At 53.1% G+C, this 25075-nt stretch overlaps 1 protein-coding gene across 6 annotated transcripts; it reads left to right on the top strand.

The window, feature by feature from the left end:
• The first annotated feature begins 8 nt into the window (after positions 1 to 8).
• BRD9 (bromodomain containing 9) lies at positions 9 to 25010 on the top strand. 6 transcript variants are annotated; one of them, XM_026019169.2, is made up of 16 exons: positions 9 to 177; positions 1668 to 1882; positions 2129 to 2261; positions 3527 to 3587; positions 3964 to 4108; positions 6003 to 6113; positions 6787 to 6962; positions 8076 to 8208; positions 9903 to 9978; positions 10960 to 11055; positions 11938 to 12070; positions 14570 to 14681; positions 17605 to 17643; positions 20916 to 21015; positions 23284 to 23457; positions 24311 to 25010. In XM_026019169.2, the coding sequence occupies exons 1-16, from the start codon at positions 126 to 128 to the stop codon at positions 24409 to 24411; spliced, it is 1857 nt and encodes a 618-aa protein (XP_025874954.1). In that variant the 5' UTR covers positions 9 to 125; the 3' UTR covers positions 24412 to 25010. The 6 variants fall into 6 exon arrangements, with proteins under 6 accessions (XP_025874954.1, XP_025874956.1, XP_025874952.1 ...); XM_026019171.2 differs by having other exon boundaries at positions 1668 to 1906; positions 6850 to 6962; XM_026019167.2 differs by having other exon boundaries at positions 1668 to 1906.
• Positions 25011 to 25075: the final 65 nt, after the last annotated feature.

Below are 25075 nucleotides of genomic sequence, written 5' to 3'. Positions count from 1 at the left end.
TTCCGGCGCGGCCCCGCGACCTCCGCGGGGCTAGGCGGGCGGCGAGCCAGGGCCGCGGGGGCGGCGGCCACGCTCCGGCCGGGCTCGCTGCTGCCCTCGGCCCCGCGCCCGGGCCCCGCGCCGCCATGGGCAAGAAGCACAAGAAGCACAAGACCGAGTGGCGCTCGTCCTACGAGGGTGAGGCGGCGGGCGCGCTTTGTGACGCCGGGCGGGGCGTTCGCGGCGGGCGGGGTCCCAGGGAGGGCCCTGGGCGCCGGGGCGGGGGGCAGGGAGAGGGTGCAAGGGGCGGCCTCGGGGGGGCCCCGGGAGGGGCCTGGGGCAGGGAGAGGGTGCAAGGGGCGGCCTCGGGGGGGTCCCCGGGAGGGGCCGGGGGCAGGGAGAGGTGCAAGGGGTGGCCTCGGCGGGGGTCCCAGGGAGGGTCCTGGACGCCCGGGCCGGAGGCAGGGAGAGGGTGCAAGGGGTGGCCTCGGCGGGGGTCCCTGGGAGGGGTCCGGGGCAGGGAGAGGGTGCAAGGGGCGGCCTCCGGGGGGCCCCGGGAGGGGCCGGGGGCAGGGAGAGGTGCAAGGGGCGGCCTCGGCGAGGTCCCAGGGAGGGGCCGGGGGCAGGGAGAGGGTGCAAGGGGTGGCCTCGGCGGGGGTCCCTGGGAGGGGCCCGGGGCAGGGAGAGGGTGCAAGGGGCGGCCTCCGGGGGGCCCCGGGAGGGGCCGGGGGCAGGGAGAGGTGCAAGGGGCGGCCTCGGCGAGGTCCCAGGGAGGGGCCAGGGGCAGGGAGAGGGTGCAAGGGGTGGTCTCGGCGGGGGTCCCTGGGAGGGGCCCGGGGCAGGGAGAGGGTGCAAGGGGTGGCCTCGGTGAGGTCCCAGGGAGGGTCCTGGGTGCCCGGGCCGGGGGCAGGGAGAGGGTGCAAGGGGTGGTCTTGGCGGGGGTCCCAGGGAGGGGCTTGGGCGCCCGGGCGGGGGCAGGGAGAGGGTGCAAGGGGTGGCCTCGGCGGGGGTCCCAGGGAGGGGCCTGGGGCTGGGAGAGGGTGCAAGGGGTGGCCTCGGCGGGGTCCCTGGGAGGGGCCCGGGGCAGGGAGAGGGTGCAAGGGGTAGCCTCGGTGGGGGCCCCCAGGGAGGGCTTTCAGGGCCTCGGCAGGTCCCCGGGAAGGGTCCAGGGTAGGAGGGATCACTGGAGGGGGTTCCAGGCGGGAGTCCAGGGCTCTCAGGCATCTGGTTGGGTCCTGAATCCTTGAGAAGGGAGTCGAGCATCTGTTGGCTGTTCTGGTCTTTGAGTAGGGGGTGAACATCCCAGTGCCTGCCAACAGGCCTGCGGCAGCTTGTGCACACATGAGTGAACCCAGCGGTTGCTGCAGGACCAGGGGGTGGACCGAGTCCCAGAGTTTAGGGGCGGGGTGGGAAGCTCCTGGATTGGTCCCCCCCCCCCCCCCAGACTGCTTCCTCCTGGGCCCCCTGAGCATAAGGCGGCATGAAGGGGAGGAAACAGTGGCTGCTCTGGGGTCCACCTCCCTGTCTTTCCACCGTGGTTCTGCCGTTCCCCTGCCCGCTGCCTTAGCTGGGCCGACGCCACTGCCTCCTGGGGCCTGGGCATTCTGGTTGTCACACCTGCACGTTGAGCCCGCAGTGCCATCCCCTGGGGAGGAACACACAGTGAGGCCCCGGGTTTCTGTCCACAGATTACACAGACAAGCCTCTGGAGAAGCCCCTGAAGCTGGTTCTCAAAGTCGGAGGAAGTGAAGTGACTGAGCTCTCGGGGTCTGGGCACGATTCCAGTTATTATGATGACAGGTCGGACCACGAGCGAGAGCGGCACAAAGAGAAGAAGAAGAAGAAGAAAAAGAAATCAGAGAAGGAGAAGCACCTGGACGACGAAGAAAGAAGGAAAAGAAAGGTAGAGCCAGGGACACAGCGGCCTGTGAGTGCTGCGCGGCCTCAGGCCAGGGTTGTCCTGTTTGTAGCAAAACGCAGGCCAGCAGGTCCTTCTGGCCTGAGCCCCGGGGTAGTTGCTGTGAGGTGGGGCTCTGAGTAAGAAGTGCTCTGCAGGGGTTTCTCTCTTAGTTCTGTGTTTCCCCTCAGTTCCAGGAGATCTATTTAAAACTGCTTGCGTTGCTCTCGCTGCCCTGCCTCTGCCTCACAGGAAGAGAAGAAGCGGAAGCGGGAAAAGGAACATGGCGACACGGAGGGAGAGACCGATGACTTTGATCCTGGGAAGAAGGTGGAGGTGGAGCCGCCCCCCGATAGGCCCATTCGAGCGTGCCGAACACAGCCAGGTGAGGTTTTCCTGGAGCATCACGGCTCGTGTCTGTGACATCCTGGTCGGCACTGGTGTGCTGGTTGGCGTCTTAGGAGGAGCGCGGGAGGGAGGGAATGCTATTTTCTCAATATGAAGCGTAGCTGGGCCTCAGGTCTTAGTGTCACCTTTGAACTTCTAGAGCGAAGCTTGGCCAGCTGCTCCTGTGTCTCGCTCCCCCGTAAACTCCCAGTCTCATCGTGGGTAGGAGGAAACTCGTGGTCGAGTCAATTAGTGAGGCTGTCAGAAACCACAGGGTCATACCGGCTTCACCAGAGGAAAGGTTCTGAGCCGCTTCTGTCAGAGACTTGCACATGGTTGGGAGGCTATGGTGTTTTCTGGACTTGGGATTTGACTATCTATAGTTTGGGAGGGGTCCCCGTGCTCTGTGTAGGTCATTGCCACGCGAGCAGGTGGGAGGTGGGGCGCAGAGCAGCAGCGCACTAGGTGAGTGTGTGTGCGGAGTTTAGACAGTTGCCAGTCACTCTGAGCTGAGTCTGAATAACGGCTTGCTTCAGGTCCTACGTGCAGTGCTTCCCTCCCATGTGCTTGAAGTGCTGATGTCACACCTCGAAGACCCACTGCAGGTCTGCACTCCTTAGTGCAGCACGGCGTTCAGAAACTGAGGTCTGGGTGCTGGCATGGCCCTCAGTGGGGGGCAGGAGGAAAGGGCACCTGCCTGCTCACAACCAAGAGAACAAAACCTGTGCCAGCCTCTGTGTTTACATTCACCAAAATCCTCATGTTCACATTGTGGGCCCAGAGACATTGCTAACCTGGTGTGTGTGTGCATGTGTGTGGGTGTGAACACGCGCTTCCTGCACAGATGAGGAACAGGCAGGACCAGAGATCTAGGACTCTCGTGAGAGGTCATTTGGCGAAGCTCCACCTCTGTGTCATAGTCTCCTCTTCTTCGTACCGTCTGGAATATGCCGGGCCTGGGGTGACTGGCACTGTCACACATGGATGAGTGATAGTTCCCTGTTGTCACACTCAGGTGTTGGCGCTCTGAGGGGTTTTTGGGACTTGATGCTGTGAGTGATACCCTTTCCCACCCAGCTTAGTGTTTTAGTGGCCAGGACTGGGCCTGGTTTACTCTTGTACCCAGTTCCTTTGGAACTGAAAACACCACGAAACACAAAATAGCTAACAAAAGCTAAGTGCATCTCATGGTGTCAGAGCTTTACAATGCTGTGAGAACAAAATCTCTCGACTCACCTTTATTTTTTTATTTTTTTGAATCAGCTGAGAATGAGAGCACGCCTATTCAGCAACTATTAGAGCATTTTCTTCGCCAGCTCCAGAGGTAAACAGTTTCTTGAGAGCTTGAGCTTGGGAACATGGGGGTGTCTTCCCCCACCTCCACCTGAGAGGCAGACCGCCGGTAGGGTGGGGGGTGGGCGAGCATGTGCGGGAGCAGCGTGGGAGAGCCGGCTGCCAAGTCAGCGCAGAGGGTCAAGGCTGTCATGATTCACATGTCGCTGGAGCCAGGAAGGCAGTTTCGGAATTCTTAGTCACATAAAACATCTACCACAATTGTAAACAGCATAGGTGTTATGTTTTATTTTTAAGAAACAGGCTTAAAACTTGGTGAGTTGTGTTTTTATTATGTGGAGTTTGTATCATTTGGAGATCTAGATCTGTAGTTTTCCCAGTTTAAGTAAAGATGTTTTTGTTTTTAGAAAAGATCCTCATGGGTTTTTTGCTTTTCCTGTCACGGATGCAATTGCTCCAGGATACTCAATGATAATAAAACATCCCATGGATTTTGGCACAATGAAAGACAAGATTGTAGCCAACGAATACAAGTCAGTCACGGAATTTAAGGTAAACTAGTTTCAGTTCCTCAAATCACTGTTGTGAGGCTCTGTGTGTTTATGTCCAGTGAACACTCTGTCTTAGCTCGTTTCCAGTTGTAAGTTTCCATGGGCTTTGGAGCATTTGGGCTGGGGTCACCCAGACACAAATTGAGGAGCGGGTTGGCTGAAACGTTCGCATTGAAGGAGCGCGTTGGCTGAAACGTTCTCCTTGTTTTTGTCTGGAAACCCAACTGTATGTTGCAAAGCCATAGAAACGCATTGGGTCAAACAGGAGTGTGTCCGATTTGGTCTAGCTATAGAGCAGTTATTTCTAGAAAAAATTATTCTAATTTTTAGTTTTATGTTATATTAACCAGGAATTTAGCTTTTTTTAAAAAAAAAAGATTTATTTTTGTTTGTTTATGATAGAGAGAGAGAGAGGCAGAGACACAGGAGGAAGGAGAAGCAGGCTCCATGCCAGGAGCCTGACGTAGGACTCGATCCTGGGACTCCAAGATCCCGCCCTGGGCCAAAGGCAGGCGCCAAACCGCTGAGCCACCCAGGGATCCCCACTTTTTTGTTTTTTTTTTTTTTAATAATAAATTCTTACATCTCTTGAGTATACAGCTTTTATTTACTTATTTATTTTTAAGGTTTTATTTATTCACAAGAGATACACACAGAGAGGCGGAGAAGCAGGCTTCATGCAGGGATTCCAACGCAGGACTCCACCCCAGGACTCCAGGATCACGCCCTGGGCCAAAGGCAGGGGCTAAACCACTCAGCCACCCAGGCATCCCCAGTACATAGTTTTTAAATCTGTTTTTTGCTACCATCTATGAGGTAGAAATTGGTTCTTGGCTTCAAAACCTAGAGGGATCAAAATGAGTGCTTGACGGTTTTACTAATAATGTCATTTAGAAAAGGGCATCAGGTTTCTTTCTTAGTTTCTGTGAAATTTGGAAGACTTGGCTTTTTTACTTTCATTTCCTGGTGACGTGACTGAGAGGCTTTGCTGAGTTGCAGAAGCAGTACCACATGAAAGGGTACGGCGTGCGGTGGGGTTTCCACAGGAGGGTTGGGCAGATGGCTAGTGGCAGCCCGAAACTCCTCTACCTTCCTAACATGGGCCTGAGTTTCGTCTGCTGCCCAGTGACCGTCCTGGCTGTGAGCAGTGTCCCCTTACCCCTGGCATCCTCAAGACTGGTACCTCGGGGCCAGCGAAGGACAGGGGCTTGGAGGCCTTGGCTCAGGGCCAGTGCTGGCATTTGGAAAGGGCCAGGAGAGATTGCACTGCGTTGCCCAGCTGGCTTTAGCTGGCTTTGTGCCTCCTGGTGGCTGACTCACCTGTGACAGGTGTGTGCCCAATGTAATTTGGTTAGAGGGACAAGATACTGAAGTTTCCAATAGTTTACCTTTAACATAAGTTGTTCAGTAAGAGTCTCCTTGTTTTAGGGAAAACGTTTTCTCTGATACTTGTAGAGAAATTACCTGTAGACAAAATTCTGAATTCTGTGGAAAAATCCCAGAGATAGAGGACATGAGCATGCCCAGGTCTCAGCTCATCCCTTAACTTTAATTAAAAGAAGCTGACTGTCAGTTCTTGTTCCATTTACATCTGAGTTCCTCCCAGAATGGGTGAGCTGGAGACAGAAGAGAGGGGGCCGCCATATTCTTAGAATGTGCGCATGTCACACTTGGGAGGAAGTTCAGGGCTTGGCAGGCTTCTCACCATGTGCAGGGAGAGACCAATGAACAGTTAGGAACGTTTTTCTGAAGGGCTGTGGAAACCGTTTGTTAAACTAACGAGCCTAATCTATTTGTTTCCCACTCACTTTGAGCCTCTTGACAGGAATCCAATTTCTGCTCTTGTCTTGGTGGTATTTCAAATTGGATGGATACTATTTTTTTTTCCCTTTCAGGCAGATTTTAAACTGATGTGTGATAACGCCATGACCTACAACAGACCAGACACTGTGTATTACAAGTTAGCCAAGAAGATCCTTCATGCAGGCTTTAAGATGATGAGCAAAGTAAGAAGCCCATTGGCAGCAAGGAGCCACAGAAACGAGAGTTCTCCTCTGTGTTTTTATGCCTAAACAGAACCTCACCCCCAGTGAATGACATGCTTCCATCCATCCGTCACTGGCCGCGGTGTGGACCCCCTGCTCTAGGGTAGATGTCCCAGGTCACCCTTCCCTGCAGGCAGTCTCTTTTCTCTCTCTCTGCTCACGCTCATGACCCAGCTATAACGTCTCCCGTAGGATTGGTGGAAAGTTCTGGATCTGTCGATCTGAGCCTGGGCATCTTGTCTCACTGGATTGCAGCCAGCCTATGATTTGTTTTACGTGGCTGCCCACTGAATCTAGATGAGACATCTTGGCTGTCGGAGTGGTCTCCCAGATCTGTCCCATGAGCAAGGTTGCATGCGTCATGCATCTAGGACCAGTGCCTTGTGCCCGATCAGCCTGTAGGTGAGGTGTGGGCCCTGTGCCCCCCGGCCTGTCCCCTCTGCCGGCCCCAGGGTGCTCCCAGCTGGTCACCCACACATTTGGTGCTGACTCCCGTGACCACCTCCTGTGGTAGCGCTGTGGGGGTCAGCGGTTAGGCCAGGTGAGGCTGGGCCATCCCCATCCCACCCATCGTCATGGCACCCTGGTGTGGGGCAGAGGTAAAGCCCTGCTGCTCTGTCCTTTTTGATTCTAGGAGCGGCTGTTAGCTTTGAAGCGCAGCATGTCGTTTATGCAGGACATGGATTTTTCTCAGCAGGCAGCTCTTCTGGGCAATGAAGATACAGCTGTCGAGGAACCCGTCCCCGAAGTGGCACCTGTACAAGTAGAAACTGCCAAGAAATCCAAAAGGCCGAGTAGAGAAGTTATCAGGTACAGGGAAGTGCATTTGCCTGCTGTGTGGGACACACTTGGGAAGGCGGGGGGGGTGAGCCTGTGCCAGGGCCCACGTCCTTAGAGTCGCTCAAGGACGGGCTCCTTGTGCTGCACGCTGGGGGGAACAGAGGCCCCTGGGCCTAGATCCGAGCTCTAGCGTCAGGCGTTACCAGGCAGCTGGCAGCCAACCTGGACCAGCTAGGATTTGTTCTGCAGGAGAGTCACTGTCTTGCTTGTGGACATAGGGGGCCAAGGGCAGGACAGCCTCTGCCACCACACTGGGGCTCTGTCCCAGCCGTGTCACCAGAGCCCATCAGGTCACAGCTGCTCCCATGTGTGTGTTGTTTGTGGATAATCGTTGGCCCTTCGCTCCTAAGAGGTTCCGTCCTATATGCAGGACGCATGCTGCTGGCCTGGCTTAACTCTCTCAGCCTCGAGACAGAACTGTGCTGTGGGGCAGGTGGCACGCATGGGAGTTGGGGCTTCTTTCTCATCGTATCCCCTGAGTGTCCAGCTCCTGCGGTCCTACACCCTGGACCAGAGAGAGAGCTTCCTTATAGTCTCAGGGTCCCCAGGCAGGCTTTGCTCCCATAGCTCCTTAGAAAAAGTCTACCATTTGCTTCTAGAACGTTCCACAGGAGAGGCCCACCTCCCTTGGGTGCTGCACCCGGTGACTCTTGTTTGAATAAAGAACTCCTTCACATGGGGCTCCTGGGGCCCCTTGTCTTTCCAGCTCACACTTACTTGCTGCTGGTGCTTCAGCCCTCCACGGAGTTTTGCCCCTTTTTCAAACGGTGCCTCAAATGACACTGTAGTTTTGTCAGCTTCCTATCAAGCATTGAGGTTCCAGTCAGGTGGCTCTCAGATGGACATGTGTAGCTGGGACACGAGGAATGCCTTGTGGCTGTTGGGGTTACCTTTACTCCTAAGGGGAAGTGTTTTGTGTTTCTGTGGTTGCAGCTAAAAGGTAAGGATTAAGGTATGCCTTGTGTTGCTCCTGCCAGCTCCTGGTGACCTTGAGGAGTGTTAGGGACTGGCCACGGGTGAGGTGGGAGCAGCATGTGCCCCGGGTCTCCTGGTGACTTGTGTGGTGCTCCTGCTTCTTCATAGCTGCATGTTTGAGCCGGAAGGAAATGCTTGCAGCCTGACTGACAGCACGGCGGAGGAGCACGTGCTGGCCTTGGTGGAGCACGCAGCTGACGAGGCTCGGGACAGGATCAACCGGCTCCTCCCAGGGGGCAAGGTAGCGTCAGGAGGTCTGGGCGGCACTGCACCCTGTTGATGCATTGTTCACTGCGGGGTTGTGTTGGCTCCTGTCACCCCCTCTGTTCCTGGGTGGGAAAGGCCTCGGAGGGTGCCTCACAGGCAGGACCCTCCCAGAGGCGGTGTGCAGTGGGTGGACGGCCATGAAAGACCCACCCTTCAGTGGGAATGTTGGTTACTGTTGATGGAAGCCGGGCCTGCCAGGCTTCTGCACCACAGCTTGAACCTTCTGGTGTGCTCATGTCTCTGCACCTCTGCGGTATGCCGTGGGCTCATGTGTCCCAGGTGTGGGCCTTGGGAGCTGCTGCAGCAGCTGCTGGTCCTCAGGAAGAGGCCCTTGCATCCTTTCAGCACTTTTTCTGCCATAAGAATAGATCAGCATGTCCTGTAGAAACCGTGCAAATATAGAGCGGTTTAGATTTTATTTATTTATTCATGAGAGACCCAGAAAGAGGGAAAAGCAGGCTCCCTGCGGGGAGCCTGATGTGGGACTCGATCCCAGGACCTCGGGATCATGACCTGAGCCGAAGGCAGGTCAACCACTGAGCCACTCAGGCGTTCCCTGCGTAGTTTTAAACCATGTAGTCTTGGTAACAAGGACAGAGATGAAATTAATTCTGGTACGTTTTATTGACATGGTATATCCACAGTCTCCCGTCAGCAGGTACTCCATGAAAAACACTAGAACTTCACATTCTATTTTAACGTGAACTCTTCAAAATGTTCAGTGAACAGAATATAAAGAATTCTGACTGATGAAATTTTAGATATGCCAGGTTATATAAAAACACTGAGGTAAATTTTTGTTTTTACTTTAAAGCTTCCTGGTAGGAAGTTTGACGTTCCCTGTGTAGCTTGTGGTGGTGTTCTCCTGGACCTGCTGGTCTGCACGCCTGTTGTGCTCTAACCTTGGGGTCTCCAAGGAGCCCTGGGGCCCTGCCTCCATGGGTAGGGCTTGGAAAAACCCAGTGTTGACCTGTGTGTACTGGTCAGAAGCACGTGCCCAAACCAACACCCATTGCTCCTGGCACTGCACCTGCTTCGCTGTCCTCTGTTTTGGTGTTAGAATTCCACAGTGAGAAACCTGATTAATTTCTTGGTCAGGGACAATCAATCCTCCCGTCCCCACCTCTCCTCCCAGCCCTGCACTCAGGCTCCAGCTCGCAGGCCCAAAGGACCTCCTCGTCCCATTCCCACATCAACGTGAAGGTGCTCCTCTTCCTGGACAAACGTTCCTAGAGGTTTTTAGAGGAGGAGTGGTTTTGTTCATGGTTGGTCTTTAAGTGGAAGTAAGTCCCTTGTGGTTTAGAGATGGAGCCTCTAGGCTGTCCACAGACACGGCACTTGGAGACTAGGGTCTTGTTCTAGCTTCATCTGGTTCAAGTTCCCATGCCCTATAAATTGGTCATCTCTGCCTAAAGCCTATTTCCAAAGCGGCTTTAGAAGGGTCACAAGCCTGAGTCCTCCCAGCGCATACATGTCTGAAGTTAAATTGGGGAAGGTACGAGAGGGGCCTCTGTGGCCTTTTCCATGGGGAAACCAAGAACCTTGTGGCCTGGGATTCATCCCAGTTAGGCTGTACTGGAAGGCCTTGATTTTATTGGCATAGCAGCAGCAGCCACGATAGCAGGAAGCTCATTGGGGGTATAGGCACTCAGTTGTGCTTTTTTGCAGATGGGTTATCTGAGGAAGAATGGGGATGGCAGCCTCCTCTACAGCGTGGTCAACACAGCTGAGCCGGACGCTGATGGTGAGTGGGCTCTGGAGGGGCTGGGCTTCTCTGAGGCCCACATGCTGCTTTCTCCATCTCTGCACTGCCAGGGGTTTTGTTTGAGATCAGCGTTTCCCCTGCAGAGCGTGGCACCCATGGTAGAGCATAGATAAGCATCTCCTTGATGAGACCTGTGTGTGATAAATGGACAGAGGGCAGTCGTCCAGTGGGGGCAGAGGTGTTGCTCAGGCCTCTCATGCTCAGTGGCCCCTAGGCTAGGCGGCAGGACTTGGAGCTGCATTCCTGCAGAGCTGCAATTCTAGAAGTCCTTATGGCTCGACTTCCTGATGGCATCACAGAGGATTTTTTGATATGTCAGGGAGAAACCAGAGTATCCAAATCTCCACTCGCAGAGCTCGGAAGAGCCCCAACTGTGAGCTTTGGAAGAAATTCCCTGTTTGAGAATCCTGTTAAGGAGAATCTTGAGGGAGACACAGATGCTGGATCTGCTCACCTATGCAGTCACTTCTCTGGGCTCTAAGAAGCATGTGTATCCTCATCCATCTCTCAAAGGGTTGTCCTTTGAAGAAAGGCAAAGTCCGCTTGCACTTGTAAGACACTCACGTACCAGGGAAAATGAGATACTGTGCATTGGTCTCGCCTGCATGGCTGTAGGGCTGCTCCCACCCGCCAGGGCACCCGGCAGTGTTCTCTTGGGGTGGGGAGGGGGCCCTGGACGGGAGATAGGTTTGCTTCGTGTTCTCCAATGCAGACCATGTGTGCGCTCTGGCTGGAATGAGCAGTAATGTTCTTGTGAGAGAACAGATGAGCAGATCAAGTGCTGGCTTGGAAAGAAAAAGAGAAGGTTTGAGAATTATAGTGGCTCCTGTGAATTTGACTCTAGCTGGTGTTTGTGAAAAGCGCCTGTGCCCTCCCCCATGCCCTTGCCCCTGCCCATGAGAGGCACTGCAGGGGCTGGGGGCTCCCCGAGCTGCAAGCTCACAGCAGGTCCTCTTGCAGAGGAGGAGACCCACCCAGTGGACCTAAGCTCGCTCTCCAGCAAGCTGCTGCCTGGCTTCACCACGCTGGGCTTCAAAGACGAGAGAAGGGGCAAAGGTGAGTGAGACGGGCAGGTCGGGGGGGGGGGGGTGGTCACAGTAGGGGTGTGAAGCGGGGTCCTCCCCAAGGTCTTCAGGGATCACCTGTTTTTACTACTGTGTCCACATGCTGGCTCTGATGTAGCGGCGAAGTTAAGGTCATTAGGAGTGAGGGGAATAGAATAGAAGTGAGCGGGCGAGCTCTTCCGTTGCCGTCTGCTCTTACCAATGGGTGGATCTGAGCCCCATGCCAATGGTGGGGAGTGCATGAGAGTGTCTGGACAGCGCGAGTGGGCAAGGTGGGAGACGGAGGGCTGGGTGGGCACACTGGAGGAGGGAGGGGCTGCCGTGTTGGCTGCGCTGGTGTTTGTGGCCGGCTTGCCGGTTTCAGAGTATGTCAGGGCATGCAGCAGCTTTGTTCCCAGGGGACGCCTAGCAGTCCCTGGGGATGTTTTCTGGTCACACTGGTACTGCCGGCATCAAGTGGGGAGAGGCCCAGAGCACTCCCTCTCAAGGTCTGACTTACGTGGAGGTGCCAGCAACGCCTTCTCGTGGGTGGTGATCCTCTGACTCCCTTGACATCCTCTGGGCAGGAGGCAGCCTCTGTCTGCTGGCACAGCTGCCAGCACTCTTTGGGATGGGATGGGAACCCGGTGCTCACCTCACTACAGAATGTAACCGGTTCTCTGCTTGTAAGACAAGGGTGTTGAGGCAGTTCTACTAGTTAGACCCAGAAAGCTGCTCTGGCTTCAGGTGTGTCAAGAGCGGAGTAGCACGCAGGAGGTGGGGTGTGATTGTGGGGGCGGGGGCGCACAGCCCCCGGACAATGCAGCGTGTCTCCTGCCAGGCACCACTAGTACATGTGTCTCATGTCCTCTTGCTCTCCCTCTTGTGCTCTCAGTGACGTTTCTCTCCAGTGCCACTACTGCACTTTCCATGCACAACAATTCAGTATTTGGCGACTTGAAATCGGACGAAACGGAGCTGCTTTATTCTGCCTACGGGGATGAGACGGGTGTGCAGTGCGCGCTGAGGTAAGCAGGTTTGGCATCACCACCCGGTTTCTTGTTTGCTGCACAGTGGGACTGTTCCTAGTGTGGGGTTGGCGGGGAGAGAGAACTGGTGGCAGTGGGTCTACACAGCAATTTGCAACCTAATTTCTATAAACCACTGGTGTGCTGCAGGCTGATCTTGAAGTTCAGGTAACTCGGCTGGTACTGTAAGCAGGTGACGATCCAGGTTCTGCTTTAAAAAGAATGTGAGAACGTGTATATACAGTACCCGCTGTGCTTGTTTAGAGTTTGTTGTGTGATTTTACTGAAATATGGCTTCGTGGCTGTACTGGTCTGCTTGGACCACCAAAATGGAGCGCCACAGGCCGGATGGCTTTGATCACAGGCATTTGTCATCTGGTGGTCCTGGAGGCTGGAGTCTGAGGTCCCGGGGCAGGCAGGGCTGGTTCTCCTGGGCATGTAGATGCCAGGTCTCCCTGTGCCTTCACTTGGGCGTCCTGCACTGTGAGCCTGTGTCCTCATCTCTGCTTCCTTTAAGGACACCAATCATAAGGGATGAGGGCCCACCTTAAAGACTTCGTTCTAACTTGATCACCTCTTACAGGCCTTGTCTCCAAAGACAGTCCCATTCTGAAGCACCAGGGTTAGGGCTAGAACATGAGAATTATGGACACAGGCGAGTCCCTAATAGGGACTTTGATGTGGTTTTATTAGGTGTGGTTTTATTTTTTTTTTTTTTTAAGATTTTATTTATTTATTCATGAGAGAGACACAGAGAGAGGCAGAGACATAGGCAGAGGGAGAAACAGGCTCCATGGAGGGATCCCGATGCCAGTCTCCAGGATCATGCCTTGGGCTGAAGGCGGGCACTAAACCTCTGAGCCACCCAGGCTGCCCTAGATGTGGTTTTAAAATCATAGATGCAGTACTGTGCTTTTGTAGAACTGTTTTTCTGTGTATTTTCTTGCTCTCCATGCTAGGTAGAGATGGGTCCCTTCTACAGAATTTTAGTAATTTTCCAGGAGAAAAATAAAATTTTGCTAACCTCTAAGAAATTGGTTTTGTCCACATTAGAGCTTCTTTTAATTCTAAACAGAATATAGGGTATATTTTAAAAATGTACAATAAGAAGTCAGCCCTTAATACAGTAAGTGAGTACCTTATGCGACTTTTGTGAGACCAGAGAAGTAGAAGTAGAACCAAGGAGGAAATTTGTTATAGGCAAGGACAGGTCACAAGTGGTGACCGTCTCCTTTACCCCCTGCGCTGTCACAGCCCTTCAGGGATAGCAGCCACCTTCAGTTCGGGCGGCACAATGCTCCCCGGCTGTGGTGGCCTTCCCCAGGCATGTGCCTGAAACACACAGTACAGTGGAAATCCCAGTCCTGTGGGCAGTGTGTGGCAAGCAAATAGTGCTCCTCCCTGGTGTCCCCATGCCACTTCTCCACATGCTCTGTTCTGGGGTGCTTCCAGACCATGCCCTGCTCCCTTCACACCCTGTTTGCTGGTGTCTCCTAAGATGCTCCTGGTGGAGACTTGTGCATTGTCATAGTTTCGCTTCCACTCTGTGTGAATTTCTGACATCTGGGAAGCTGTTTGGAGCCTTTGCCTGGGCTTTGATGCTAGAACTTGGGCTTTTGTTCTTTGCTTCTTTTTCAAAATCTTTTATTTATTTTTTATTTTTTACCATTTATGTGGGTCCAAAAATCAAAATGATGCTCTAGGGTGTACATGGAGACTCTTGTTTCCATACCTTTTTCCCTCCTTCCCATTCCGGAGCATCTCTCCTCGATCTACTTAGTTTTTAAGTCCAAAAAAAAAAAAGATAAAATTAGGTTTCTTTTACAGAAGTTAGTAGAAGATATTTGGTTGACACTTGAGCAACACAGCTTTCAACTGTGCAGGTTTACTTATATGTGGCTTTTTCTTTCTTTTTTTTTTTTTTTTGGCTTTTTCTTTTCATTAAGCGTAGTACAGTACTATAAACGTATTTTTTCTCGTATTTTTTGTAACGTGTTTTTATTTAGCTTTATTGTAAGAATATGATATGTAATCCATATAATGTACAAGATCTGTAGTACTCCGTTGTTTTATCTCATCAGAAAGGTTTCTGGTCAACAGTAGACTATTAGTAGTTAAGTTCTGGGGGAGTCAGAAGTTTTATCAGATTTGCAGCTGGGCAGGTTGGCACCTCTAATCCTGCACAGATCATGGATCACCTGAACATGCGTAGACTGTTGTTCACATTGCTTTTTTTAAAAATAATTTTTTCTTGAATTGTTTCTAGCCTTTTTTGGGTCATAGACCACTTTTAAAATCTGATGAAGACTCCTGATACCCTCTCCGAAACTGTATCTGGGAGGTTTGCTGCTCTCAATAACACCCTCTCTTGTAGAGGACCGTCTGAGGAGGGCTGAATAGGGCAGGCTCCTAGGGTCAGGACCAGTGGCACTGGTGAAAGAATCTGGAAGACTAGAGCAGGTGGTGCCTGTTTGACATGTTCTCTCACGGCCCTTCCAGCCTGCAGGAATTTGTGAAGGATGCTGGGAGCTATAGCAAGAAAATGGTGGATGACCTCCTGGACCAGATCACTGGTGGGGACCACTCACGAATGCTCTTCCAGCTGAGGCAGGTGGGTGCGCTGTGTGGTCCTACTTGTCATGCACCCACATGCCCTTGGCTCCTGCCGTTGGCACCACTGCCATAGAAGGAGCCCATCCTGACTGATGTGGTTGTTAGGGAATTGCTAGCTATTCGTCCCTCATTCATTGTAAGTCCTCTCTGTCGACCACATATTCACTGTTTCTGGCACTCTTTATAACTTTGTGTGTACCTGAAATTTTTTTCATCTGCTCTTGTTTTCCTTCATCCCGGAGAACCTTCTTTAATATTTTTTCTGGTATAGACTCGCTGACAGTGTATTTGGTCATCTTTTTTGGGTCTGAAAAATATTTTTATTTTACGTTTATCTTTGACATTTGTCGTTCCTGGGTCTGGAATTACAGATGGTTGTCTTTCTGTCTCAAAGATGCCCGGTCACATTGTTTCTGAAGCATCTGTAATCATTTTTATCTGTTTTCCACTTGTCCCCCATTGTCTGGTCAACATCAGGGATTGGCACACTTTGGCCCATGAGCTACAAATGTTCTTTTACTTTTCTTAATGACTATAAAAAAAGAAGAGTGTGTGACAGACCTTAGGTTTGGTCCTTTGGAGAAAGTTTACTGACCGCTGCTCTAGATGCTTTTAAACTTTAATCATTGTAACAGATTCTCAGCGGCTCATTACTGATATGTCGTGTTCTTCATGTTTATTCCGCTTAACATTTGTTGACCTTTTTGGACCTGTCAGTTTATAGTTTTCATCAAATTTGGAAGATTTTCATCCATTATTTCTTCAAATACCATTTCTGCCCACCCTCCACTTCCTTCATTTTTCTAAGACTTCAACACTGGTGTTAGAGATCTCAACCATTCCACATGTTGTTAATGCTCTGTTCTTTTTTAGTCTTTTTTCCCCTCCTTCAGTTCAAATGGTTTCTGTTGCCGTGGCTTCAAGTTGAGTGATCTGTTTTTATGCCACATCTATATCTGCCATTAATCACAGACGATGAGTTTTTCATTTCAGGCACTGTATTCATCTTGACTTCTGTTTCGTTCTTTCTTGCATCTTCCCTTCTACCACATTGTGTTCATGCTCTCCTCTAAATCTTTGCACCTATTTCTGACGTTTATTACAGGTGCTTTAAAGTCCTTACACACTCATTCTGTCATCTCTCTCACTGCTGGATTTGCCTGTTGGCAGATTTTCCTTTGCTTCTAGGCCATGATTTGTTGCTTTTTTGTTTGATTGGATCCTGGGCGTCACACTCTTGAGTCTCTACCATCTAGATTGCTAATAGAGCAGCCAGCAGCCTCAGGTGGCTGGTGGAAACATTACTGTGGCCCATCTGAACTTAGGATGAAAATGTGAGCTACAAACCAGAATTTTAGAGATGAGTACAAAAAATGAAATATAAAAATATTTTATTGTTTTATTTGGATTATATGTTAAAAAATTCTTTTGGTACATTAGATTAAGTGAAATATATATTGTTAGTTGTGCATTAACATTAGTTTTCATTGGCTAGTAGAAAACTGAAGTTTGATGTCTGCTCCTATTACCGCTGGGCAAGGCTGGTCTGGATTTTACTGTGTTCCTTTAAAGAATGTTGGCGTTCTGTTTGGCAGAGTTCTTGTGAATTACCTGATTTCTTGGGGTTTGTTTTTAAGCTTTGTCAGGGCGGGTCTAGGTGGCCTTTATGTTGGGTGAGTTAGGCCTTGATACTGAGGAATGGCCCTCTGGGGTCCCTTCTGGTGGACTGCAGTGAGGGCTTTGCTTGGCCAAGTGGAGCTCAGATGTGTCCCATTGTGCACGCCTGGCCCCGTAGTGTTCCATCTGTATGCACAGGTTCCTGTCTGCTGGGTTTGTCCCTCCTGGATTTTGAAGCCCTTGCTATGAGTTGTCCTCTCCAGACTTTGTCCCACCAGCCTGTGAACTCTCACTTTTCAACCTGCTGTGGCTACTGTGGCCTGAGGGTTTCCTCCCGGCGCTGCCCTGGGCCGAGTGTCTGAAGCTCTGTCTTTATGCCATGTGGTGGTTAGAGCAGAAAGCCCCATCACATCCTGCTGACTCACTTTGCTTTCTAGATTCTGGTTGGATGACTTTTCTGAGTGAACTTGCATGGTAGGAGTTGTGTGATTTCCAGTGTGCTTCGGGATTGGGTAACGTTTGATACTAAAGTGTATATGTTAGCAGAGGCTTATGTGTGAAATAGTGACGATATTTATTTTTCGATTTCACTTTATAAAAATCACAGTGGAAGTGGATTTCCAAAACATTATCATAAACAAAAGGTCTCAGATGCAAAAGCCTACAAGCCGAATGATTGTTTCTAGGTACATGCACACACTAGGGTATGCTGAAGGTGATGCTCCTGCAAGGTTCTAGGGTAGTTGGATTTAGGGTTGTGATCTCCACATGCGGTCATGTGTAGCTCGAAGTCCCATATGGAATGTGGTCACGCAGTAGTAGTGAAGTGGGTGCTGTGTAGCCTGATGAGAAGGGTACGTCGCCCCATAATGTCCCCCATCTGAGGGCACAGGTGCCTCTTCATCAAACACATAAACCACCAGTCTTGGCATTTTTCCCGTGTTGCCCCTGAGACAGTTCAATGTCAGGCTGTGACTTTGTGGAATAACATGGGTGCCCTCTTACTTCTTCATCTCCATCTCGCCCAGGGTATTCTCCGGGCACTCGGTAACCTGCCAGGGGTCTTGGCTGGGGCTGCATGAATCGTGCCTTCTACAGGTCGGCTTGGCTGTCTCGCTCCGTCGGCCAGCTCCAAGGAAGCAGGCAGGGCCCAGCTCTGGTTCACACTCTGATGTGAACATCATGGGGACAATCCCAGTGATAGTAAGCTGTTTTCAGTTCACGCATGTGGATGTGACATGAACAGATGGTCCTATATAGAACTGCTTTGGAAAAACTGGCTTCTCTCCTGTTTTGATTTGCAGAGGAGAAATGTTCCAGTGAAGCCTCCAGATGAAGTGAAGGTGAGTTGTACAGACACATAAGTAAAAACCTAGTTATGAGCATTCCTGTGGGGAAGGGTCACATTCAGCCTCTGAAATGGGATTGCTGAGAAGAGGTTCATGTGTTTTATTGAGAAACTGATTAAGTGGTAGTCTCCCTGACTCTAATTTTTAATGACTTGGGTAAAGGATAGAAAGCCAAAGCACTTCTCTTCCAGCCCAGATGCAGCAGCCCGCAGAGCAGTGACCATGCTGGGGGCTCTGTGTCTGCAGGTGCCTGGGGGAGCAGGGGGCCTGTTGGGGCCTGTAAAGCGAGGAGTAAGCTTAGTTCCTAGAGCGGTGGGTTCTTCAGCCCTCTCAGCAGGAACTGTGTGCTGTTAGCCAGGTGCATGTGTACTGCACACTGGTGAGGAAGGCCAGCTTTGGAGACCCGTGTCCTTGGAGCATTCCCAGAACCTAAAGCAGACGGTGTGGATTTGAGGAAACTTAATTGTGGTCTGCTCTTAGTTTCCGCATTTCTCGTGTTCCTTGGGAGTAACTTGAAACATGCACATTGACGATAAGCTTTGAACATAGCCCCTGTGTTGGAGCAGCAGCCCTAGGCTTTGGGGTAGCCTGTGGGGTCCTGGGCCACAGGTGTTACCTGGCCTCGGTGGACAGAAGGCCCACTCAGGGCAGGTGTGACAGGTGCCCATCAGGTGGGGCTCATTGAGTGACAGAATGGGTGTCTCTCTGAGGGTGTGTTTCCTGGTATGGCCAGGTTTGAGATGCAGGTGGGGTCCTGCTCAGGGTCTCTGGCCTGGAGCACACGTCCCACATGGTGTCTGTGGAGAGCTGGGACGTGCTGCAGGCCGTCTTGAGCTGGGAGCCCAGCACTCACTCCCTCTGTCCAACCACCCTCGCCTCCATGCAGACAGCCCAGGGACTGCCCTGGGATCTTTCAGAAGAGGCCTCCTGTCACCTAGGCTGTCCCTTGTGCCGGGAGCACCAGGCCCCAGTTCCCCACCCTCTCAAGCCCATGGTAGCAGCCAGCCATTGGGTGAATTCCCACTGGCAGGCGGTGTGTGGCCTGGTCTTGGCACATGAGGAGGTGCCTGCCTCTGCCTCATCTCTCCTCATTCCATTGGTGCATGCACCCCTCACAGCATCTGTGGCAATGTCTCCCTGTCACCACTTACGGCTCCAGACATCTTTGCAAATACACCATACATGGTTTTCTTTAGACTTAAATTTTTAACACAGTTAAAGGCACAAACTCTAATGATAATGTCATTTCCACACTACTTTGGAGCATAGATCTCCATACTTAACAAGTATGCAAAACTGGCTGACGGGAAGGTGGGCACCAGAGTACTTTCCTGTAGGAGAGCCACAGGGCACGCTAACCTCTGGGATGTTTTTGGGGTGTGTGTGGAGGCTGTGGCTGAGTGTGGTCTCTAAGGAAATATTGTAAGCAAACCAGTTTCTTTGAAATTGTTTTTACGAGCTTTAAGGTGCCTCATGTTTTAGGGTCATCAGGTAAACCTGTAATAACCTTGAAAGCCATAGCTATGGGATAATTGCTCCAGCTGTGTAAGGATCAAGGGCCTTGTGTGGGGGCCCTGACAGACTGTGCCAAGCCTTAGTCTCTGGTTGCAGAGAGGGTGGTAGTTGTGGGGTGGTTGTAGGGCTATGGCAGCACTCACTCTGGCGCCTGGCTGCTGCCATACTCTGTAAACGTGAGCTCAGCCTGGTGTGTTGATTGCCCAGTCATCCCTGTAACACTTCTTTTAAGAGAAGTTATTTATCAGAGCATGGACAGAAGTGACTCTTAGGAAAGCCAAGTGAAAGAAACAAATTTACAAATCATCTAGAAGAACTTAACAGAATGGGGCTCACACCCAGGAAAGACAGCCCGAGGGGAGTAAGCTCACACCCAGGGAAGACAGCCTGATGGTAGAGGGCTCACACCCAGACCCAGCCCCAGCCCCAGACAGCCCAATGGGAGTGGGCTCCCATCCAGAGAAGACAGCCCGTTGGGAGCAGACTCACACCTAGGGAAGACAGCCTGATGGGAGTGGGCTCACACCCAGGGAAGACAGCCTGACGGGAGTAAGCTCACATCCAGGGAAGACAGCCTGACTGGAGTAAGCTCACACCCAGAGAAGACAGCCTGATGGTAGAGGGCTCACACCCAGCCCCAGACAGCCCGATGGGAGTGGGCTCCCACCCAGAGAAGACAGCCCCATGGGAGCGGGCTCACACCCAGGGAAGATAGCCTGATGGGAGTGGGCTCACACCCAGAGAAGACAGCCTGATGGTAGAGGGCTCACACCCAGCCCCAGACAGCCCGATGGGAGTGGGCTCCCACCCAGAGAAGACAGCCCCATGGGAGCGGGCTCACACCCAGGGAAGATAGCCTGATGGGAGTGGGCTCACACCCAGAGAAGACAGCCTGATGGTAGAGGGCTCACACCCAGCCCCAGACAGCCCGATGGGAGTGGGCTCCCACCCAGAGAAGACAGCCCCATGGGAGCGGGCTCACACCCAGGGAAGACAGCCTGATGGGAGTGGGCTCACACCCAGAGAAGACAGCCTGACAGGAGAGGGCTCACACCCAGAGAAGACAGCCTGACAGGAGAGGGCTCACAGATGGTGAAGACTGTCCTCCCAAGCTATGTCGGGGAGTGCAGTCTCATTGGACAGTAGCTCTCCAGCAGTGACCCAGGTCTCCCTTAAAATACCAAAGATGGCTCCTCTAGGTTTATTTTTAAGGTAGCCACATGTTAGCTGTTATATCCTAGTATCTTCGAACAACAAACAGGTGTGGAAGCTTTGTAAGTGGTGGGGAGTGAGTGTTGGGGAACGCAGCATTGTTTCCATAATGACGCAGAGCAGGAATTGACACTGTAGAGGCGCAGGAGGGCAGCAGGTGCCACAGAGGAAAGGGAACACGCTGCCGTGGGTCTGCCTCCCCATCTAGTGTGCAGTCCACAGCAGTCGTGAGCCCTTGGTGTCCTGTGTCTGTTGCTGGGACCTGTCCCTCCCCAAGAACCCACAGCCTTTGTGTGGTGTCGGTTTGGTCTCCACAGGACAGCCTTCTGAGTTCCCCCCATGATCGTGGGTGTGGCAGTGTGGACTGGACATGCTGTGGTCCTGCCTGCTGCTCAGATGTGGACGCAGCAGAGTGGGCCTGTCCTGCCTGTGGGTGTGGGGCCCCAATGCTGCCGTCGCTCCTATGAGTTCAGCTGGTGTTAACTACTCGCTCAGTGACATCTTTTGTCTTCTGCTTCGTGTCTATCTGTCTCCTGCAGGCTGGGGACTCGCTGGGCGACGGCAGCTCCGTTCTGGACTTCATGGCAATGAAGTCCTACTCTGACGCCTCTCTGGACATCTCCATGCTTGGCTCTCTGGGTAGGTTGTGCTGGGCATGCTTGCATCATTGGGCTCCCTGGAAGAGGCGGACTCTGCTCTTGGCCCTGGTGCAGCAGTAGCCTGCAGGGCAGCCCCTGGGGGTCTGGACTGATACACTGAGGCATGTCCTTGCTTCCAGGAGTGTGGCCACCGTCCTTGGGACCCCCTCCAGGGGTCCCTTGAGCAGTCTTGCCCCAGTCTCCTTTCTGCCATCGTGCTCCAAGTGCAGGATCGCTGTGCAGTTCACATAGGGATGAGCTGCCGGCCTCAGCCTGCCATCGCTGCATTGGTGTGTGTACATGTACCCACGTGGCCATGCCCCTGTGGACAGCTGACCCCTGCCCTTCCACACACAACATCCTCTGCTCTGCACAGCACTCGGTTTTGGGGTCTCCTTGACCACCTGGCTTCCTGCTGACCAATGGCTCTCATGGTGTTCTTCCTCTCCTTTACTTTGGACACACCGGAGCCTTACCTCGGGGTTTCTCTCCTGAGAGCACCCTCCCCTACCCCGTCCACCCAAACCCCCATCGCGCATGGTGGTGTCTGGAGACGTCTTTGGCCATCACACTTGGAGATGTGCTTCTGGCATTGAGGGGAAGGCCGCACATGCTGCTGAACACTCACTCTGAGGCGCAGGGAGCAGCCCCCCAGGAACAACCCAGCCCCAGGGGTCACTACTGCTGAGGTTCACAAACCCTGGCTATGTCAGAAATGGGTTTCAACTGACCTTCAGATGACATGAGACTGGGTCTTGCATGTCTGGCTTAGGGTGGGGTGTCTTTAGTGTAGTGTGTATAGTGCAGTAACCCCATCCAGTTTGGGTCTACCATCTTGCTTTTGGTTATTCTCCCAGTTGTTTGGAGGTCCCCACGCTGACCACCAGGTTTGAGGGTTCCCTGGGGCTCCTGGCTCTGGTTCACTATAGCACAGGGGTACGTGCCAGGATGCACAGAGGGAACGGGGACACAGGCGGGGTCTGCGGGAGACCAGGTGGCACATCTGCAGATCGCAGGCTCCAGGAAGGACAGCAAGTGTTGACTGGAAACCACATCGACGGTGTGGTCAGTTGATGTGCAGGGACCCCTGTGTCTTGGGGTGGTGGGGACCGTCAGCAGCCAGGGGCCATCCTAGCTTTTGAGGCCAGTGGTCTGAGGCTGCACTGGTAATGCTCTGCCAGCCGTTCTTTCTCGAATTCTGCTGACGATTTTCTCATCTGTGCTGGTTTTGGTAGTTTGGCTATAACGTGCTTCCACATGCCTTTGTTAGCTTGACCATTCCTGTGTTTGGTTCGGTTGGGTGACCTTGGGGCTTTGTTGACTTCATCACCCCTGGCAAGCTGGATCCCCAGTTCTGCCATTTATTGCCTAGTCCCTTCTGTGCTTTGTGTCTGGCCGTCCAGCCACCATGGCTGACCTGCTGTTGCCATTCTCGGGGTAGGGTGGGGGCTTGTTACAGACACCTCTCTCCCCCTGCCCACCTTTCTCCTCTGCCTTTGAGGGACAAGTGCCCAGTCAGTGATCAGTGTCTGTCTTGTTCATACCTTCCTGCTCTCCTGCCCGGTGGTGGCTCCCCACAGGTCACCCTGCAGCTCTGCCATCAGACGTGCTCAGTCTTATTCTGACAGGCCATGAGTGATGTGTAGCCTTCAGACCCTTCCCAGGTTTTTTTTTGCAGTGTTCTTGGGATAGCCCCAAGGCACATTTAGTGTAGGGGGGCCTTGGTCCCACCATTGGGCTATATCCTTTTGCAGACATAGGCCACAGGTGTTGCATACATGTGTGAGCTCTTGAATTTCCTGGGGGGTTGTGACCTCCCCATGCACACACAGGTCTCCTTCCCGCCAGACCTGGGAGGTGTCTAGGCAGCCCATCTTCACCTGCTCTTAGACTGCCCGTGGCTCTGGGCCCCCACCCGGCTCTGGCCTGTGGCCTATCCTGGCATTTTCAGGCCTCTAGTATACACTGTCCTGCATCCTGTTCGTTTATGTGGGGGGTGGGAGGTTCAGTGGGGGGGGGGGGGGGGGGGTTATAGCTCTGTGTGTGAGATGGCCCAGATTGGACGTGGCACCTGGTTCTTATCTACTCTGGCGATCTTGCCCTGCCCTCCAGGTTTCCCTGTGCTCCCCCAGCTTCGTGCACATTGGCTGTCATCCTGAGCGTGCATAGAAGTGAGGGAGAGCACATGGTTACAGGCCACAGATGCTGGCGTGCAGTGCTAGCCAAGGCTGCTGGCAGCCCCGCATCCAGTCGTCCTGTGTTTGCACAGGGAAAGTGAAGAAGGAGCTGGATGCTGACGACGGCCACCTGAACTTGGATGAGACAGCAAAACTCCTGCAGGACCTGCACGAGGCACAGGCAGAGCGTGGGGGCTCCCGGCCGTCCTCCAACCTCAGCTCCCTGTCCAACACCTCCCCATCTGACAGGGACCAGCACCACCTGGGTAAGGGAGCCCTAGGCCCCAGCGTCTGTCTCAGCCCACAGGCGTTGCGCATCATCTGGGAAGAGGGCAGCCAAGCCGCTGGTGGGCGGGGCCGAAGATCCTGGTACTTGGGTGCTCACACGGGCTGCGGGTCAAGCCCCCAGAACTCTGCAGGCCCTGCTCCCTCCGCAGGGCGTCCCTGCCTCCGGGGATTCTGAACCACGTCTCCCTCGTCAGGCAGTGCACAGGGTCAGTGTTTTGAATGGAATTTATTCCGTGTTAGGTGTTGTGGTCTTGGCCGTGGGTGCTGGTTGTCCCTGTGTCAGGAGCCCTGGCTCCTGCCACATCCCAGGGCCCTTGGACAGGGAAGCACCAGGCCCCGGACACTGACAGGCACATTGAATTCAACTTTGGGGACGTTGGTTTCTTCTGCTGTTCTTGTTAGTCCTAGAATAGGGTGTTGAGAAATGCTTTGTTCCTCAGGACTCTGATGTGGGGAGAGCAGGTGGCCTTGGCCTGGGGCCTTCTCTCTTTAACGAGTAGGGTGACGGGTTGGGCAGATGCATGGACGCCACCAGGATTTCAGCTCCTCCAGGAAGGGAACCAAGTGTTGCTTCCTGGCTTCTTGAATTTGCTCAGTGAGCTCCCTGAGCTACTGTTTCAGTTCTCAGATACGAGCACCAGCTCTGCTGAGCCCCTGTTGATGTTGGGCAGTTAGGGGATGCTTATTAGCTTGAGGTGGGGGGTGGGAGGAGGAGGGTCCATGGCTCTGTGGCTGACCGCAGTCACATCTGAGGACACATTTCCACGGGTCTGGTGCATGGTGTGTGTGCAGACCCATCGTGTGAGCGCCCCGTCTTTCCCACACTTGCAGGAAGCCCTTCTCGCCTCAGTGTTGGGGAGCAGCCAGAGGTGACCCATGACCCGTACGAGTTTCTGCAGTCTCCGGAACCTGCAGCCTCTACGAAGAGCTAGCCTTGTAGATAGTCTTCCATTATTTTTTAATTTTTTTTATTTGCATGTACAGAGTTTTTGTCCTGAGACAAAGACTTCCATTTTGTCCCCTTTGGCTTGCGGGAAGCAGCCCTGGGGAGGTGGTGAGTTGTCTCTAGTACCATGTCGGCCACGCACGGATCCAGTGTTTGTGTGCATAGCCCCATGAACCCTGAAGAGTGGGCAGCACACAGAAGGGTGTGTGGCCACATGGAGTTGAGCCGGTGTCCGTGTCTGAGCTTTGAGCAGAATGTAAAGCCCGTCCGTGCGCTGTCCTGTGCTCCCTGGGATGCGGACCTGCCCACAGCGGGACTCCTACGTGCTCTCTGCCCTGCCCACCCCCTGCGCCCCCACGTCTCCGAGGCAGGTCCTGGGGGCCCGCACCTTCCCGGCCTGGGACTGGCCCTGTGCTCCTCCTCCTGTGCCGGGCGAGGCCTGCCTTCTGCTGGAAGACCACACTGCCTCCTGGCCACGGCCACGTGCTGTGTCCATAGACCTTTTTATTCTGGATGTGTTTACTGGATGCCTGTTTACATTTGCAAAACAGAGATCTCAATAAAATACAGAGTGATTGCGTATAATTATTCGTAGCACCATGGGTATCTGCTACTGAGGGACTTCTCAGCAAAAAGCTTTGTCATGAAAG

The sequence above is a fragment of the Vulpes vulpes genome, chromosome 3 (genome assembly GCF_048418805.1).
Source record: "Vulpes vulpes isolate BD-2025 chromosome 3, VulVul3, whole genome shotgun sequence".
In the NCBI taxonomy this organism is placed as follows: Eukaryota; Metazoa; Chordata; class Mammalia; order Carnivora; family Canidae; genus Vulpes; species Vulpes vulpes.
Note: the sequence above shows the minus strand (reverse complement) of the source record. Positions and strands in the feature narration are given on the sequence as shown.